The sequence below is a fragment of the Camelus bactrianus genome, chromosome 9 (assembly GCF_048773025.1).
Source record: "Camelus bactrianus isolate YW-2024 breed Bactrian camel chromosome 9, ASM4877302v1, whole genome shotgun sequence".
NCBI classification, from domain to species: domain Eukaryota; kingdom Metazoa; phylum Chordata; class Mammalia; order Artiodactyla; family Camelidae; genus Camelus; species Camelus bactrianus.
The window spans coordinates 12113668-12131420 of NC_133547.1; the positions used below are offsets into that span (position 1 = coordinate 12113668).

The 17753-nt window shown below is 55.2% G+C and overlaps 1 protein-coding gene across 3 annotated transcripts; it reads left to right on the top strand.

The window, feature by feature from the left end:
• Nucleotides 1–1480: 1480 nt before the first annotated feature.
• On the top strand, nucleotides 1481–16818 carry LRFN1 (leucine rich repeat and fibronectin type III domain containing 1). 3 transcript variants are annotated; one of them, XM_074369678.1, is made up of 5 exons: nucleotides 1481–3192; nucleotides 7282–7314; nucleotides 9598–9652; nucleotides 10063–11505; nucleotides 15082–16818. In XM_074369678.1, exons 4-5 carry the CDS (start codon nucleotides 10100–10102, stop codon nucleotides 15980–15982), a joined length of 2307 nt encoding a protein of 768 aa, XP_074225779.1. In that variant the 5' UTR covers nucleotides 1481–3192; nucleotides 7282–7314; nucleotides 9598–9652; nucleotides 10063–10099; the 3' UTR covers nucleotides 15983–16818. The 3 variants fall into 3 exon arrangements, with proteins under 3 accessions (XP_074225779.1, XP_074225778.1, XP_074225780.1); XM_074369677.1 differs by lacking the exon at nucleotides 1481–3192 and adding an exon at nucleotides 4711–4808; XM_074369679.1 differs by lacking the exons at nucleotides 1481–3192; nucleotides 9598–9652 and adding an exon at nucleotides 4715–4808.
• The last annotated feature ends 935 nt before the right edge of the window (nucleotides 16819–17753 follow it).

Sequence of the window (17753 nt, forward strand, 5' to 3'; positions counted from 1 at the left end):
GTCTTTACAGAGTTGAATCACTCTGTCTCTCTGCTTCTCCTTCATGCCTCTATTTCCCTCTCTGTCCCCAGATTCAGGGACTTGGGAGCTCCCTCCCCATCCCCCTTTCCAGGTTCCCTGCTGAGAGGTGGCTGTTGCCATGGTAACAATGACACAGTGACCTTGGGCCCAGGGTTCCCCTTCCCCAGCCCTGTCATTCCAGGGAGGGTCCACAAGCCTTGTTCCAAGCCTTCCCCTGCCCTCCTGGCCTTAACACACTATGTCCTCATCACCCCACTCTGTCCCATCCCTTGTCCCCTTGTCCCCAATCAGGACAAGCCCTTGCATGAAAAATTCAGGATAGAATCATTCTACACTGGACCACAGAGGCATTCCCCACTGCCCTTAATTTTCCCAGGGAGGGGAGAGGTTGCGTTGAGCTCCTCTCCCCTGTCTTTCACCCATGCGGATGCCCCCACCCTGTTTCTCTGCTAGGGATGTCCCTACACCCACCTCTGATCACAGCCTTGTTCCCTGAGAGGGGATAGGAGGGGTCATTCAATGAAGAGGTCAAGCAACTCCTGGTCTGCTGAGGTCAGAGAGGCAAAAGGATTTGTCCAAGGTCATGAACTTACACGATCAAATGGATAATAATAGCTCTCTGATTGAGGGCTTCCTAGGTGCCAGGTACTTTTATAAGCACTTTACAGGTATTAAGTCATAGTTGCCCAAAGCCACACAAGAACTTTAACCCAAGGCTATCCTGTGGTCAATGGCCACTCCCTCTCTCAGGCAGGGGATTTAGGGGATCTCTTCTCCTCTGCGTCCTTTTCTCCTTTTCCTCCCCATCACCCCACCCCCCACACCACAGTTGAACTTCTGTCTGCATCTAGGTTCAAGATTGAAAACAATCGAATCAGAAAGAGGTATGTACAAGGATTTGCCCAATCAGGAGCAGGGAGTTTGGAAAGCAGGGACCAATCAGAGAGGGTAACTCTGAGGGGCAGTCCAATGCAGAGTAGGTTTGACTAGAGGGCTTGTGGAGGGACCAATCAGAGAGATCAGAACAGATTACGCTGTACAATGAAGAGTGGGCACCATAGGGCGTGGCTTTGGGTTTGGGACCACACCTTTGAAGGGCGGTACAAACTGGGAACCACCTCCTCCCTTTCCACCAACCTCCCCTCTAGGTTTCCTCAGATCCAGACTCCCTAGGCTTTCCCTGGGGCACTCCTCCCTGCTAAACTTGAATGTGAGCAATACTTCCGTTAGAGAAGTGAAGACTGGACTTTAGGGAGGAGCTAAGAATGGGGGACCCAAACTAGGTTTGAAAGACCAGAACCTAGGCTGGATGCTTTGGGGGTGGAGCCTAGGGTGGAGGGGTGGGGCTAGGGATGATGGATGGAACTTGGGGCAGGGATGGGGAAACTTTAGGGTGGTGTCTAAGGTAAAGGGGTGGGGCTCAGGCTGCGAGGGAGGGTGGGACCCAGGCTTAAGGGGTCAGTGTCATTTATTTAGGTCAGATAGGGCAGATATTTTGCAATGAGGTGGGGCCTTAGAGACAGGGCGGAGCCTATGCCTAGGGGCGGGGCCTAAACAGTGAAAGAATGAGATTGGTCACGGATCTCTACTAGCCGGTTTGGGTCAGGAAGAGGGCCCTAGAGAAACAATCACACTATCTACTTCCAGCTGATGCCCTGTTTTCAGGCCAGCTCACATTCCCCGACCTCATGGGCACTCCCCTGCTGCTGGGGTATACCCCTCCCCTTCTAGTGACCCCAGACTGGGAGAGCATGTTTATTCCTTAGTGTGCGCCCTGCAGTGAGTCTTCAGTGGACCAAGCTCCCAAGTCCTCTCCTAAAAGATGTTCAAGAACACATGTTTACTGAGCACCTACTGGGTGCCAGTTATTCTTTGGGACGCTGGAGAAAACTGGTGCCCGTGCCACTTCCCTCCGGTGGCTTACATCTCAATGACTAGACAATAAGCAATAAATAAATAAATAAGGAAACAATAAATAGGTAAGCAAACAAGCAAACAAGAGCATTACCAGGAGTGATGAGGGCTATGAGGGAGATAAAATGAGTGGTGGAATGGAAAGAAAAGGTGGGACCTGTTTGGGCTATTTTTAGTGGTCTCTTTGGTCTCTGGAAGCGTCCTCCGGTTTTTTCCCGTCAATGTTTATTATGAAAAATTTCAAATACGCGGCAAAACTGAAACAATTTTACAGTGAACACCCCTATGCCCACCACCTAGATTCTACCACTGACGTTTTGGCAGAGCAGAGTGGAAGGGAAGGGGAAAGAGGGTGAGGGCAGGTATTTAGCCATCCATCTACCCATTCACGAATCCATTTGATTTTTAAAGTATTTCAAAGTAATTTGCCAACATCAGGACAGTTGCTGGGGGTCGGGTATCAATTGGTCATGAGAAAGGAAGGCCTCGCTAAAGAGATTACATTCAAGACTAGAATGAAAAGAAGGAACCAGCCATGGAAGGGGGATAGTGTGCAAAGGCCCAGGGGCTGGAACATTGGAGGAATAGAAAAGTCATTATTTATTGGGGGGAGGGTATATCTCAAATGGTATAGTGCATGCTTAGCAGGCACAAGGTCGTGGGTTCAGTCCCCAGTACCTCCTCTAAAAATAAATAAATAAACCTAACTACCCCCCGAAAAAAAGGTTAAAAAAGTCATTATTGAGGCTGGAAGACCAGCACGGTTGGGGATGAGGTCAAGAGGTGGGCAGGGGCCAGAGCTCACAAGGCTGGATGCACTCTGGGAGCGAGGCTGACTTTGCCTGGGCTCAGGCTTTTTGTTTTTCTGCCTCTGTGTACCTCTGTCTCTCTTATTATTATCTCTTCATCCTGCTCTTTCCCACTCCTATCCATCCCAGACCTGCTCTCACCCTCTATCCCCTTCACCTCCACCCTGTTCTGCTATTTACTATCTGAGTGACCTTAGGCAAGTGACTAAACCTTTCTGTGGCTCAAGTGTCTTCATCTGTAAAATGGTGATAGTAAAGAGACCTCCCTATCTGGTAGCTGTGAAGAGTGAATGAAGTCCTATCTGTGAAGCCCTTAGACCCATTCCTAGTACCTAGTAGTGCTGGCACTGACCCACTTCTGCTGCTGTTGTTATTATTCTCCCACATTGGTCCTCCCAGCTCTGGACCTCCACCTCCCAGCAGGGAGCACCAGGATCCAGGGTGAGAGGTGAGGATGGTGCCTGGATGGTGGTGGTGATGGTGAAATATGGAGACTGTGGGGGTGGGGGGTGGGACTGTGAGTGTCCCATGGGGTATCTAATGGTTGTGAGTGGTTCACCAGAGGGAAGTTCTGCAGAGGTGCCCTTGATCTGGGGGGCAGGGCAGGCTTCGTGTGATGACATGGCTAGGAAGAATTTAGGGAAGGGGTATGGGAGAAGACCTCAACACAGTGGGATCCAAAATGGGAGGGGTTTGGGCTGCCAGGGACCTGGGGGATTGCAAAAAGACAAATTCTGAGGGGAGGACTTGCTGGGTTTAGGGGACAGTGGATATTTCAAAAAGAGGTGGAGGGAGGCCTGAGATACTCAGTCGGATTGGGGAGGGGTTGGGGGACCAATATTCAGTAGGAGTTGGGCAAAGGGGTCTGAATAAGGAAGGAACAAGGAATCCTGGGCTCCACAGAAGTAACAAGGAGGGATAAGATACTGCAGGGTCCAAGAAAGAGAACAGGAACAGGGAGAAGACAGGGTCCTCATGGGCAACACTGGTGGGGAGGATGATTAAAAACCTAAGGCAAAGTGGGTGTTCAGGAAACCAAGGGGTGCCTTGGAGTGGAGGATAGTCTGGGTTCTAATGGGGGTAATCAGGAAAGTTTAGGGTCTTCCATGATGATAAGGGACATATTTGGGCCACAGAGAAGTTGGACATGATTTGGAGTCCCTATTGGGGCTCAGGGAATGGTTTGTGGTCCTAGAGGGTAGAAGGACATAGAGGGTCCACAGGAAGGAGTGGGATATGGTTTGTGGTCCTGAGTGGCTGTAGAACATTATATATTTGGGTCCCCAAAGGGAGTAAGGCATGATCTGGGATCTCCTTGGATGTTGACATATGGTCCAGGTCTTCTCTGGATGTTGGGGTATGATCTGAGGTCCCTGCGGGATGGTGTGTAGTCTGGGTCCACCTGAATGTTGGGTATGATTTAGGGTCTCTGATGGGAATGCTCTGCATCCCCTTGGATGCTGGGTTATGGTCTGGGGTCCCCCTAGATTTGGGGGTACTGTCTAGGATCCCTGATGAGTGTGGGGCAGAGTCTGAGGTCACCAAGGAGAGTAGGACATGGTTTGTGGTCCTGGGTGGCTGTGAAACATGGTCTGGGTCCTCCAAGGAGGTAAGGCATGGTCTGGAGTCCCCCTGGGGGTCGGTACATGATCCACTGGGGGTTCAAGGGTCCCCATGCCAGTCGGGGCGTGGTCTGGTGGTCTCCCGGGAAGCATGCTGGGCTGGAGGTGGGACTGGGGAGGGGTTGGGGGCGGGCCTGCGGCTCTGCAGTGGAGAGGGGTCTGCGGTGGGCCCCAGGGCAGGGGTCGGGGGCGCGTGGCCGTCCCGCCCGGCCACTCCGGTGGGCGCCCCCTCCCCCCTTGCGGCGGTGGTGGCGGCGGGGCTCGGGTGGCAGGCGGCGCGGAGGGCGGAGCTCGGCGGCGACTCGGGAGGGAGGGCGGGAGGCGGGAGGGAGGCGGCCCCGCGGCACCGCGCCCCCTCCCCCGGCCCTCCCCCCACCATGGCGCGGAGCGAGGCGGCGGCGGCGGCGGCGGCGGGGCCGGGCCCGGGGCCCCCTCGGGCTGGGTGAGCGCGGCCCGCAGCGGCCGGGGAGGCGGCGGGCGGGGGCGCCGGTGTGAGCGCGGGTGTGAGCGTGCGAGCGTGTGTGTGTGTCCGCGGCGCTGCGGCGGGCCCGGCGTGCGCTCGCGCGGCCCTGTGTGTGCCCGGCGCCGGCGTGTGCGGCGCTCTGCTTGTGTGGCCATCCGGGTGTGTGCCGGGTGTCGAGCCGAGGTGCTGTGTCCTGCCGTGCGTGTCCACCCCCGAGCGGCTGCCCCTCCGGCTGTGTGTCTAGGGGGCTGTCGCCCGCCCATCGGAGGGGTTGCGTGCAGGTGTGTGTGCGTGGGTTGTGTGCCCAGGTGTGGGTCCCCCCCCCCCCCCCAGCGAGTGTGTACGCGCGGCCGGCTGCGTTGGGTGTTTGTGTCCGGGTTGGATGTCCATCCGAGGGTCTCTGTAGCCGGGCGTGCCCGCTCGAGTGTCCATTTGTGTGTGTGTGTATGTATGTGTGTGTGTGCGCGCGCGCGCGCGGGTTGTGTGTCTCAGAGGGTGTGTGTCTGTGCGTCCATGTCAGGTTACCAGCCGGGGGCTGGGGCTCAGTGCCTTGCGTGGCCAGACCTCTGTGTGGGTTTGGGAGAAGGGAGTTTGCTGCTCCCTCGGTCCATGTCACCTGGGGGGGGGGTCCTTGGCGGTCCTTGGGGGAGACGGCCATGTCTTCCCCTTCCTGGTGGCTGGGGGGGGGGATGGGCAGCCGGTAGGTGGACAGATGGAGGGATGAGAGGCCGAGGGATGGACAGATGGGCCCGAGGGAAGGGACGCAGACCGGGCCCTTCCCCACCCACCCCACCCTAATCCCCCACTGGCCAGATCTCTGCAGATGGGGCCAGAGTTGCCTGCATCCAGATGGCCAGGCGGGGGGACCTTTGGGCTGCTGGTGAGAGGACCGGTGCTCTAGGACTCAAGCCCCCAAGCTTCTGAGATTCGACCTGCTGAACTCTGACCTGGCTGGGGAAGGGGCTGAGTTGGGAGGAAGGAAGGGATGTTAGGATTTCTTTGGCCTGGGAAGTAGGTGGGGCGGGGGTGCCTCAGGGCTGGGAGGGATGTGTATCCATGACTGTGTGTGAGTGTGATTCTGTCCCTATCTGTTGACTGTGCCACTGTGGTTCAATATTTTGTGTGTATTTTTAAGTGTGTAAATCCCTTACAGGGCTGTTGTGTGAGCATGTGTCTGCTATGAGTGAACATCTCTGAGTGTCTGTGCAAAGGTAGGTCTTTTTGTACCTGTGTGTCTGAGTGTGTATCAGCCTTGTAAATGTCTGTGCACATTGTGGTTCTGTGTATGTGTGTGAGGTGTGTATCCGCTAGTGTGTGCATTTGTACATCTGTTGGTGTAGGAATGTATCAGCTTTGTGACCATGCATCATGGGGATATGTGAAGTTGTGTGAGTGTGTTTGGCATTTAAGAGCATGCACCTGTATATCTTTGTGCGAGTGAGTATCTGTTATGTGTGTGTGCCTGTGTGTATTGGTGAATGTGCAAGAGTAGATCTGTTATAGGTGCATGCACCTGGTTGTCTGCAAGGGGGCACATAGGTTTCGCTGTTGTGTGTATGTGTGTGAGTGTGCAAGGGAAAAGGCAGTGTTGTATGTGTGGTTGTGTGCAGGTGTGTCAACCTTGAGAGTATGTGTCTGTGTTGTGAGTTCATTTCTGCATCAGTGTTGGTCTTTGGGGAGTGGTGTTGTGTAAGTTCAAATATATGTGGGCAGGGTGATTTGCACACATGTGCCTGTGTCCCTGGTGCAAGGCTGACCCCACTTCTAGGCCCAGTGAGATGGGGGCCTATGTGGTGTGACCTGTGGTATACTGGGGTTCATAGACACAAGTGTGTCCACATCCTGGGTCAAGAGCCCATGGAGGGTCAGGGGCATACAGATCATGCCGCTGTGTCCATGGAAATCCAGATATGGAGTCGTAGGCTGTGGGCCCATGTGGGTTTTGGCATGTCCACACATGTTGGTGTGACAGTGGTGTGATGGTGAAGATGGGAACCTCTGGTCCTCCTCCAGCTCTTGGTACTGTTCAGGTCTTTGAAGTTGGCGGTCTGGGATGTGGATTCTGGAAGGAGGAGGCTGGGAGCCAAGAATCCTGGGTTTGAAGGAGAGGCTGGGGGGCTGGATTCCTGGTTCTTAAGAGAGGAAGGAACTGAGACGTGGAATCCTGAGTCTGAGGGAGGAGGAGGGTGAGGTTCTTGGCTTCTTAAACCCCCAGAGGACAAAGGACTAAAGTCTTGGACGCTTGGGTTTTGGAGGGTGAACCATCTTGAGGCCCAGACACCTCTGTTTCCAGAGGTGACTTCCTGGGTCCACCTGAGACTACGCAGAACCTGAAGCAGCAGGGTTGAGAGAGTGATCACACCAGGGACTTCCTTGGCTGAGATGGTCTCTACGGCAGGTCTCTAGAGAGGAGCCAGAAGGATGCTAACAGTGTGGTTTTGTTCCTTTGCAGGTTCTGGCCCAGGCCCTGACTCCCTGAAGAGAGGTGAGTGGGGCCCCTCAGGCTGGGGAGAGGGATGTGGAGTGACTGGGCTTGTTCTGAGCCCGCTGGAGGCCTGGAGCCCTGTCTTACATGGATTTCAGTGGAGGGTATGGCAGTGTCCTGAGGGGCCAGGTGCCCCCCAGGCTGGGGGGTTGGTGACAAGGTCAGGAGCATCATGTCTGAGGAAGGACTCATGAAGCCTGGGCATGGGTGGTAGGTTGGGGTCTCAGCCCTCAAGGCACCCCCTTTCGGGCTGGTAAGGTGGTCGGGAAAGGGAAGTTTCCTTCTATCAGTAAAGATGTAAGATAGTTTCCTGACATGAAATGACTCTGTATCTGGAGAGTGGCATGGATGTGGTTTACCATTTTGGGTGTGTATGTGCATGTGTGTGGGAAAATTTCCTGATAGTTGGACCTGCTAATGGCTGAGAGAGAGCCAGAGAAAATGATAATTTAATGCTAATAGCAGCTAACATTTATGCAGTGTTTACTCTGTCAGCATTACTCTAAACATGTCCCTGTATTATCTCATTTAATGCTCACAATACCCCCATGAGGTAGGTGTTATCATCCCCCATTTCACAGATGAACACACTGAGGCACAAAGAGAGGAAGTTACCTGACTGAAGTCATGCAGCAGGGAAGTGGGGTTTGAACCTGAGCAGTGGGGTCCAGATTCTGTCCCACAATATATTTTCATTGTTATTGTTACTATTTCAACTTGAGTCTCACCCCAGCTGTGGGAGGCGGGGCTCTGGACTTCCTGTTTCATAGATCACAGTCTGGAGACCCTTCAGCCAAGCAGGTGCAGAGCTGGGCCTCCTAACTCAGGAGCATCACTTCCCAGGCCAGGGTTTTCTGTCCCAGGTAGACCAGTGCCCCAGAGGGAGTGCAAGACAAGTGAGCGAGGGGCCTCAGAGATGGTGGGATGCCCTGACCCTGCCTCTTTTTCTCTCTTCAAGACCCATCACTGTCTCCTTCAATCTCTCTCTCTCTTTCTTCCTCTGTCTTTGTCTGTCTCTAGCACACATATTCTCTCTTCCTATCTCTCCCCCTCTCCAACTGTCTCCATCTCTCTTTTCTGTGTGTCTCCTCCACTCAGTTTTTCTGTCTCTCTTTTTTGCTCCCTATCTCTTCCTCTTTCTTTCAGATTCTTTCTTTTTGTCTGTCTCTCTCTGAATCTGTATGTGTTTCTGCCAGTCTATCTCTCCCTCCCTGTCTCTTCACCTCTCTCCAACTCTCTCTTTAAAAAAAGTTTTTCTTTGGGGGTGCTGGGGATTGAACCCAGAACCTCGTACATGCTAAGCATGCACTTTGCCACTGAGCTATACCCACCCCCTTCTCTCTGACTCTCTTGGTCCCTCCTTCTGTGTCCAAAGTCCCCCTTCCCATGGGCTGAAGGATCAGGGCCACATCAGGCCACATCAGGCCACAGCGCTAAACTGCAGATTCCTGGGAGGTGGGCCAGCAGGGACTGGGGCGTGGGGTGGGGTGAAAACAGTTTCAGGGACGCCCCCTTCCCATCCTTTCCTCTTCACCCCCCACCCACCCCGTGTTGTGATGTGAGCTGACACGTCGTGGGCTGCAGCTGCTGCAGGGGGAATCCCTGCCGGAAGGTTTTGCCTAGAGCAGAGGCATAGCGTGAGTGTGTGTGTGTGTGTGTGTGTGTGTAGGCATATATGGGGCCTTGTGTGTGCCCATTAATGTGAACACAAAATTCTGCCCCCTGCTTGGGAGCTCAGCAGAGCCCAGGATGAAACCAGGCTCAGAGAAGGACTTCCCAAGACTGAGCAGGGAGACCGATGTGTTTTCCTCAGCCCCTCCCACCCTCAGACCCCCTCTGCCACTGCCAATGGTGGAGGGGTGTTACCCTTAACATTTATTGAATGCTTACTGTGTGCTAGGCCCTATGCTCAGTGACCCCCATGAATGAGTTCACTGAACCCTTGCAACAACCCAATGAAGATGGTACAATTATCATACCATTTTAAAAATCGGGAAATTATGGCCTAGTTAGGGGAAATCATTGGTTTGAGGTCACAGAGCTAGCAAGTTGGGGGAGGCAGGACTTGAACCTGAGTCTGTTGGATTTCAAAGCCCTTGTTCTTAATAATAGTGCACATTTCTATGCCTGTCATATATCAGACACTCAATGATGATGATAATAATTACATACTAACATATATTGAACACATTTTATGTGCCAGGCACTGTTCTGAGTACACCATGCCCATTCATCCATTTCATCCCCACAGAAGTAAGGCCTGTTTTTATCTCCATTTTACAGATGAAGAAACCGAGATTCAGAGAGGTTCAGACACTTGCCCGAGGTCACACAGCTAGTAAGTGTCAGAGCTGGAATTTGAATCCAGGGGGTATGGCTTTGAAATCCATGACTTTAAACCCTTGTCAGCAGTGACTTTTCAAAATATTTAGTGGGTCCTAAAAGGCCTAGGCTGGGCCAGATGTCATCCCTCTGGTTGGGAGACTATGAGAGGTCTGGGAGCTCCTGAAAGAGGGGCAGGGTGGGGGTAGGACCCTCAGAGGTGGGGCAGTGGTAATTTACCAACCAGCATGGAAATGCTGTCATCTATTAACCAGTGCATGTTAGCTGATGATCAAGCTTGTCACTGTTCCACAGGACCTGGTTGTCAGGAAGGGTGGGATCTGGGTCAGACTCCTAGCAGGACATCCCAGGGTGGCCAGGCTGGTGGGCAAGCCTTCTGCCTGGATAACTAATCTTCCCTTGCAGATCTCACCTCCCACTCCTCCTGCCTTCCGCCTGCACCATGGCTCCAGGCCCCTTCTCCTCGGCGCTTTTCTCGCTGCCACCTGCTGCTCTGCCCTTTCTGCTGCTCCTCTGGGCGGGGGCATCTCGAGGCCAGCCCTGCCCGGGCCGCTGCATCTGCCAGAACGTGGCGCCCACGCTGACCATGCTGTGCGCCAAGACCGGCCTGCTCTTTGTACCTCCTGCTATCGACCGGCGCGTGGTGGAGCTGCGGCTCACCGACAACTTCATCGCCGCCGTCCGCCGCCGAGACTTCGCCAACATGACCAGCCTGGTGCACCTCACCCTCTCCCGAAACACCATCGGCCAAGTGGCGGCCGGCGCCTTTGCCGACCTCCGCGCCCTCCGCGCCCTGCACCTAGACAGCAACCGCCTGGCGGAGGTCCGAGGCGACCAGCTCCGCGGCTTGGGCAACCTCCGCCACCTGATCCTCGGCAACAACCAGATCCGCCGGGTGGAGTCGGCCGCCTTCGACGCCTTCCTGTCCACCGTGGAGGATCTGGATCTGTCCTACAACAATCTGGAGGCCCTACCGTGGGAGGCGGTAGGCCAGATGGTGAACCTGAACACGCTCACGCTGGACCACAACCTCATCGACCACATAGCCGAAGGCACCTTTGTGCAGCTTCACAAACTGGTTCGCCTGGACATGACCTCCAACCGTCTGCATAAACTGCCCCCCGACGGGCTCTTCCTGAGGTCCCAAGGTCCTGGGCCAAAGCCGCCCACGCCCCTCACGGTCAGCTTCGGTGGCAACCCCTTGCATTGCAACTGCGAGCTGCTCTGGCTGCGGCGGTTGACAAGAGAGGACGACCTGGAGACATGCGCCACTCCTGAGCACCTCACCGACCGCTACTTCTGGTCCATCCCCGAGGAGGAATTCCTGTGTGAACCTCCGTTAATCACACGGCAGGCAGGTGGCCGGGCCCTGGTGGTGGAGGGCCAGGCGGTCAGCCTGCGGTGCCGCGCTGTGGGTGACCCTGAGCCAGTGGTGCACTGGGTGGCACCTGATGGGCGGTTGCTGGGGAACTCGAGCCGGACCCGGGTCCGGGGGGATGGGACGCTGGATGTAACCATCACCACTTTGCGGGACAGTGGCACCTTCACTTGCATCGCCTCCAATGCCGCCGGGGAAGCCACGGCACCGGTAGAGGTGTGCGTGGTGCCGCTGCCTCTGATGGCACCCCCACCTGCCGCCCCGCCACCTCTCACTGAGCCTGGTTCCTCAGACATCGCCACACCCGGCCGACCTGGTGCCAACGAATCGGCGGCTGAGCGCCGGCTAGTGGCGGCGGAGCTCACCTCCAACTCTGTGCTCATCCGCTGGCCAGCCCAGAGGCCTGTGCCAGGCATCCGCATGTACCAGGTCCAATACAACAGCTCTGCAGATGACTCCCTTGTCTACAGGTGGGTGTTGCAGCCTCAGGACCTCCCCTCAACCCCAGGGCCCTCCCTCCCATCTGCCCACTTCCTAGGTCTTGCTCAGCTGAGGTTCTAGGTGGGCACACAGAGTTGTCTCCAGCTCTCATTTGCCCTATCTCCTACTTCTGTCTGTCTTTGTTTTTCATGCAGTTTGCAAATCTTCGCTGAGAGCCCACACAAGCCAGACCAGGGCTGGGCACTGGACTTACAGCAGTGAATGCGCACAGCACGATCCCTGCTCTCATGGGGCTCACTGTCTGCATCCCTGCTCGCCAAAGGGGTTTGCTTGTGTGCCTTGTCAGCTGAACATTCTGGAGCATGAAATATACTCACACACATATATATTTATAGTTACATTTATATTTTGAAATTATATACCAATGCTACTTACTGTACCATCACGTTGGGTACATTATAGAAATAGAAAAGTATGAGAAAAGTACATAAATCTAAGTTATTTCCACCATCCATTGGGTTAGAAGCCGTTGGATGATGTAGACAGACATTAAAGAGTTACTTTCTCCCATCACCTCTGTTATTCTCTTGCTTTCAGCTCTGTCTCTGTCTTTCTATCTGTACCTTCTCTCCCAACTGCTCTCATGAGGCACTAAGCCCCTGCTCTGTGCTAAGCCCTGAGCTGGGCGCTGGAGGCACAGAGAGAGGCAGAGACCAGACCCTGCCCTCAGGGAGCTCAGAGCCCAGACTGGGGAGGCAGGTAGAACACGATGAAGTACTGCCTTGGCCTTGCAGTGTTGCTCTGTCTTGGTAGTTTTTGAGTTTTTGGCACAGTGGGCCATTGATAGGTGTTTGTGGGCTCTGTGGAAGTCTCTCCTTCCTGGCTCTGCTTCCCTTGTGCACATGGTATAGTGCCTGCTGAATGCTTAATCCTGTTTGACTTCATCTGGGAGTGTCTGAGGGGGTGGAGCCATTTCCCCACAGTGGGGAACCCCAGCTCTTGGGGATGCTCAGACCTCCACCAAGAAGCCTGCCTCTTGGCCTTCATCTTCACCTTGCCCAGTGTTCTCTTTGCCATGGTCCTGCCACACTGTAGGCACTTTCCTCCTGTGGGTTGAATGAGTGAGTGCCTCTTTTCTCTTGTCTCTGTCATCTTCATTTTCTTCTCTTTTCCAATCTGGTCACCAAACACTGAAGAAGTGTCCACTGCATGCCAGCTGTCATGCTGGGCCCTGGGCCTACCGAGATGGATCAGACACTGCCCGGTCCTACAGATATTAGGGCAAACAAATGAACAAAACCTTTTATAAGGTACTATCAAGGATGCTACTGCATTCAATCTTCCCAACTCTGCTGTGAAGCAGCGATGATCCTCCCACTTTCATTTTAAAGACAGGGAAACTGAGGTTCACTGGGGGAAGTCACTATCTCAAGGTCACACAGAAAGAGGCAGAGCCAGATTCCAGCCCTTACCCTTCTAATCCCTAATCTGCCCTTTTTATGTTGAACACTCATTTATCAAGCACCTCTTGTTTGCCAGACAGGGGTTCGGGGAGATGGATAATACATTCCTGTAAATAGCTCTTGGTTTCTATGATTCTCCACTTCTCTGTTTCTCTTTTTCCTTCTCTCTCTAGCCCATGGTCACTACATGGTGGGGTTGAGGGAGGTTCACGGGCCCCCTGGACCATGCACGTATGCAGATGTTGATGGCCTTCTGTCCCCAGCTGGGCAACAGACCCTTTCCTTCCCTGTAGGGCCACAGTTCCAGTCCTCTGTCCCTCACTGCAGATTTCTGTGCTATGGCACTGTGGGGGTTAACTTCCTCACCGCTGCCATGGGCGGAGGTGACATCCAACCAGAAGCCTGCTCTGCTGCTTGCTTGGGTCTTGCAGCCAATTAGAGACACAGGGGCTCAAGCTTTCTTAAGGAGCCAGCCTCTGTCCTTGAAAGGGGGGAGTCCCTAGCTACTGGTTATTTGGGAGGAAGGAGCAAGAGGAATGCAAGGCTCTTTGAGAGGGGAGATGAGAGGAAGAGGAAGACTTACAACCAGAGGCTCAAGGTTGGATGGGGCAGGGGCAGTGACCTGTGAAATGGCAGGCAGGGGGCAGGGGGAGCCTTGGAGAGGTGGGTGGGCCTTTATGACAGTGTGGGGCCCTCTCAGTCTTTTGATGGGAGGGTAGCTCTGGGTGGTGGGGGAGCCTTCTGGAGATGGGGGAACTGAGGTGGGCTTCAGGATCAAAAGGTGGCCTGGCTGGAGGGAAGGTGATGCTTCTGAGAGGTAAGAGGCCTGCGGAGATGGGGTTGTGGCCTTTCAGAGGAGGTGGCGCTTCTGCTGCCTGTTCCCCACACAGATGAGGAGGTGGTTCCTGTCTCTGGTGACCCACTAAAGAGCTTTGTAGGAAAGGAGAGCTTTGTAGGAGAGGAGAGCTTTGTAGGAGAGGAGAGCTTGTGAGGTTGAGTGCATGCAAATCCATGTGGCTGTGGCAGTCCCAGCTTAGCCGAGGCTGGACATGGAAGGGATGTGCCTAACAGAAGAGGGGCAAGGCCTCATGGGAGCGGTCTTATAGATGGGGAGGAGCGCAACTGGCGGTAGACTGTGAGCCACGGCAAGGGTTGCTGGCCAGCATCAGGTGGGATGCAAGCTACTAATGAAATTATTAAGTACCAGGCTTTGGGGATGTTAAGGCATTCATACTTCACACCATCTCTATGGTATAGGAATTCTTAATACCCCCACTTGGGGGAGATGAGACACAGAGAGGTTAAGAAACTTGCTTGAGGTCACAGAGCTAGCAAGTGACAGAGGAGAAACTCAAACCCTGGTATTGTGGCTCTCAGATTTTAGCAGTTTAATTAACCACTTCTTTACACTACTGCTCATTAGAGGGCAGGGACACACAGCAAGACAGAAGCATGCTTTCTCGGCTACAGTTGCCCCAATTATGGCTGAATCTTACCTGGGGACATGACTTAGTGACTTCAGGCAGTATAGGGCAGGGTGTGCACATAGAGTGGTTGCCTCTGATACCTGGATAGGGAGCAAGACATGCAAAGATGGGACATGGTCTTAGACACAGTAGGGGAACCATCTCCAGTGGGCTATTGTGGGGTGTGGCTTGGAAGGCACCTGTTAATCAGAAGGGAAGTGGCCTTTAGCCTTGGACACTTAGCGGCCGGGAATACGTAGCTGTGAGGCTTGGAAATTGTCTCAGAAGATAGATGGAGCTGGAAGATGTGTAGACCTAAAGGTGGACTATGCAGATGAGGGGGAGTGGTCTGTATCACGGTTTCCCAGAAAGGGCAGGAATATGTAGAAGAGAGGAACTAGAAGAGCATCCATTGGTCCAGTAGGGTAAGACAGGGGGTGTGAGTTGGCCTCAGTGTCCACTTGAGTGGGAGTGGGGCAGGCAGGTAAGGGGGCATGGCCTTAGCAATGGTCCTGCGAGGGTAGGAATTTGTTGCTTGAATGGCTGCTGCTGTGCCAGTAGAGGGTGAGACACTGGAAGGGGTGCATGGTTTGGTGCCCACAGGTGGGACATGCAAGTGAAGCGGCGTGGTTCAGAGTGGAGCTAACCCCTCACTGATCCTGCCCCCCTCCCACAGGATGATCCCATCCACCAGCCAGACCTTCCTGGTGAATGATCTAGCAGCTGGTCGCGCCTATGACCTGTGCGTGCTGGCCGTTTACGACGATGGGGCCACGGCGCTGCCGGCCACTCGAGTGGTGGGCTGCGTGCAGTTTACCACCGCTGGGGATCCAGCGCCCTGCCGCCCACTGAGGGCCCATTTCTTGGGCGGCACCATGATCATCGCCATTGGGGGCGTCATCGTCGCCTCTGTCCTCGTTTTCATCGTTCTGCTCATGATCCGCTACAAGGTCTACGGCGATGGGGATAGCCGCCGAGTCAAGGGCACCAGCAGGTCGCCTCCGCGGGTCAGCCATGTGTGCTCGCAGACCAACGGTGCAGGCGCGCCGCAGGCCCCGCCCCCGCAAGACCGCTACGAGGCGCTGCGTGAGGTGGCGTCTCCAGCTACTGGGTCCGTGGCTGTCGAGGCGAAAGCCACGGCAGCCGAGATGGCTTCCGAGGAGCCGGAGGCGCTCCTTGGACGCTCCTTGGGCGGTTCAGCCACCTCGCTGTGCCTGCTGCCATCCGAGGAAACCTCCGGGGAGGAGTCCCTGTCCGCCTCAGGCCCTCGGAGGAGCCGTTCCGGGGCCCTGGGACCGCCGGCTGCGGCCCCCCCAACTTTAGCTCTGGTTCCTGGGGGAGCTCCGGCTCGGCCGAGGCCACAGCAGCGCTATTCGTTCGATGGGGACTACGGGGCGCTCTTCCAGAGCCACAGTTACCCGCGCCGCGCCCGGCGGACAAAGCGCCACCGGTCCACGCCGCACCTGGACGGGGCTGGAGGGGGCGCGGCCGGGGAGGACGGAGACCTGGGGCTGGGCTCTGCCAGGGCACGGCTGGCCTTTACCAGCACCGAGTGGATGCTGGAGAGTACCGTGTGAGCGGCAGGCGGGCGCCGGGAGGCCTGTGTGCCGCGGACAAGCGCCCAGCCACCCGGACGCCGGGGCAGGACTCGGGGGAGAAAGCGCCGAGCCAAGACAGCGGACCGGAGGGGAGACGCGCTTCTCCTCCCTGGAGTGGGTGGGCTCCTGGGGGCTGCGGCTCGAGGCCACGCCCCCGCGCCCAGGGGGGTCTGAGGGCGGGCAGCCGGGCTCCCCTCCCCCACGGACTCTAAGCCCCTCTCCTGCCCCTCCCCCCGCGCGCTCGCGGACCTCGCTGGAGCCGGTGCCTTACACAGCGAAGCGCGGGGAGGGGCAGGGCCCCCCACACTGCAGCACTGAGACACGAGCCCCCTTCCCCCGCCCGGGACCCGGGGCAGGGGCGAGGGGCCCATTTCTTGTATCTGGCTGGACTAGATCTTACTCTGTCCCGCGGCGGCCTCCAAAGCCCCCACCCCCAACCCATTCTACTCCCTGGTCCCGTCGGGTCTGGCTTGGGGTCCCCCCTTTCTCTGTTCCCGTCGTTTGTCTCAGTCCCGCCCTCTGTCTTCTGTCTTCTGTCCTTCTCTGTTTGTCTCTCTTCTCTGTCCCATGTTGTCTCTTCTTCTGCCCTCCTGTATTTCGTCCAGTTTTCTTGTCTCCAGATTATCTCTTCCCAGTACACATTCTCCGGGGCGGGTCCCACTGGAAGGACCAGACTCTCCCCTATTCCTTCCTCTTTCCCTCAGATAAATCCCCACATGAACAAAATCCAAAACCAAATCCCCCTCCCTACAGGAGCCGGGGATCCTCCGCCGCAGGAGAATTAAACTTTTTTCTGTGTCTGAGGCGGCTCTGCTGACCTCTGTGTGTGTCCGTGTGTCTTGGGGGGGTGACCTAGATTACAGTGTAAGGACTCTTAAGTGACACTGAAGGCAGGATGGCTACCTGGGACCAGGGAGATTTGCACAATTTCCAGCCTCTGAGAGACTTAGAGGTGGGGAATAAAAAAAAAAAAAAAAGCTAACATTTAGTCAGTGCTTACTGTGTGCCAAGCCCTTAAATCGTTTAATTCTTATAACCACCCTAGGGCATCAGTACTATTATCCTATTTTATGGATGAGGAAATTGAGGCCCAGAAAAGTGGGGAACTTGTCCCATGTCACATAACCAAAAGGTGGCAAAATTGAGATTTAAAAAAAGGCAGGCAGCCTTCTGAGGCTCTAGTGCTGAGCAACTAGGGAATGTTCATTCTATACACAGGCATTGTGCTAAACATGCCTTATCTCTCTAAAGTCAGACAACTGTTCCGAGGTGGATACATTTGGACCCATTTTAGAAATAGGAATCTGGACCAGGGAGAAGTGGTCACTTGCCCAAGGCTCCCCCGGTAAAGATACAGGAGAGCTGGCAGTTTGACCTCAGTATCTGTTGCTCACTGCTACACAATGTTGCCTCTGGTGTCTGTGTCTGGAAGCTGGGGAATGGCACCAAGGCCCTTAGCTGAACCTGGGTATCCAAAGCCAGCCTGGTCAGGGAGGGGACAAGGGAAAGGGTTCCTTGGTCACCTGTCTGGAGTCTGAGGGATCTTAGGTGGAGAAGGGGTCTGCTAGGGACACAGAGGTTGGTGTGTGGTGGGCAGTTTCTCAGGTGAGCTGTAGGCTGTGGCTGGGGAAGGGAAGTTGTGTTGGGGAGTGTGCCCTGCAGTGAAAACTCTGCTGATCCTGGGGAAGAAGGAAGCAAGCTTCACGCCAGCCAGGGGCCTCCTGAGGCCTGGGGAGGAGGAGAGAAAGAC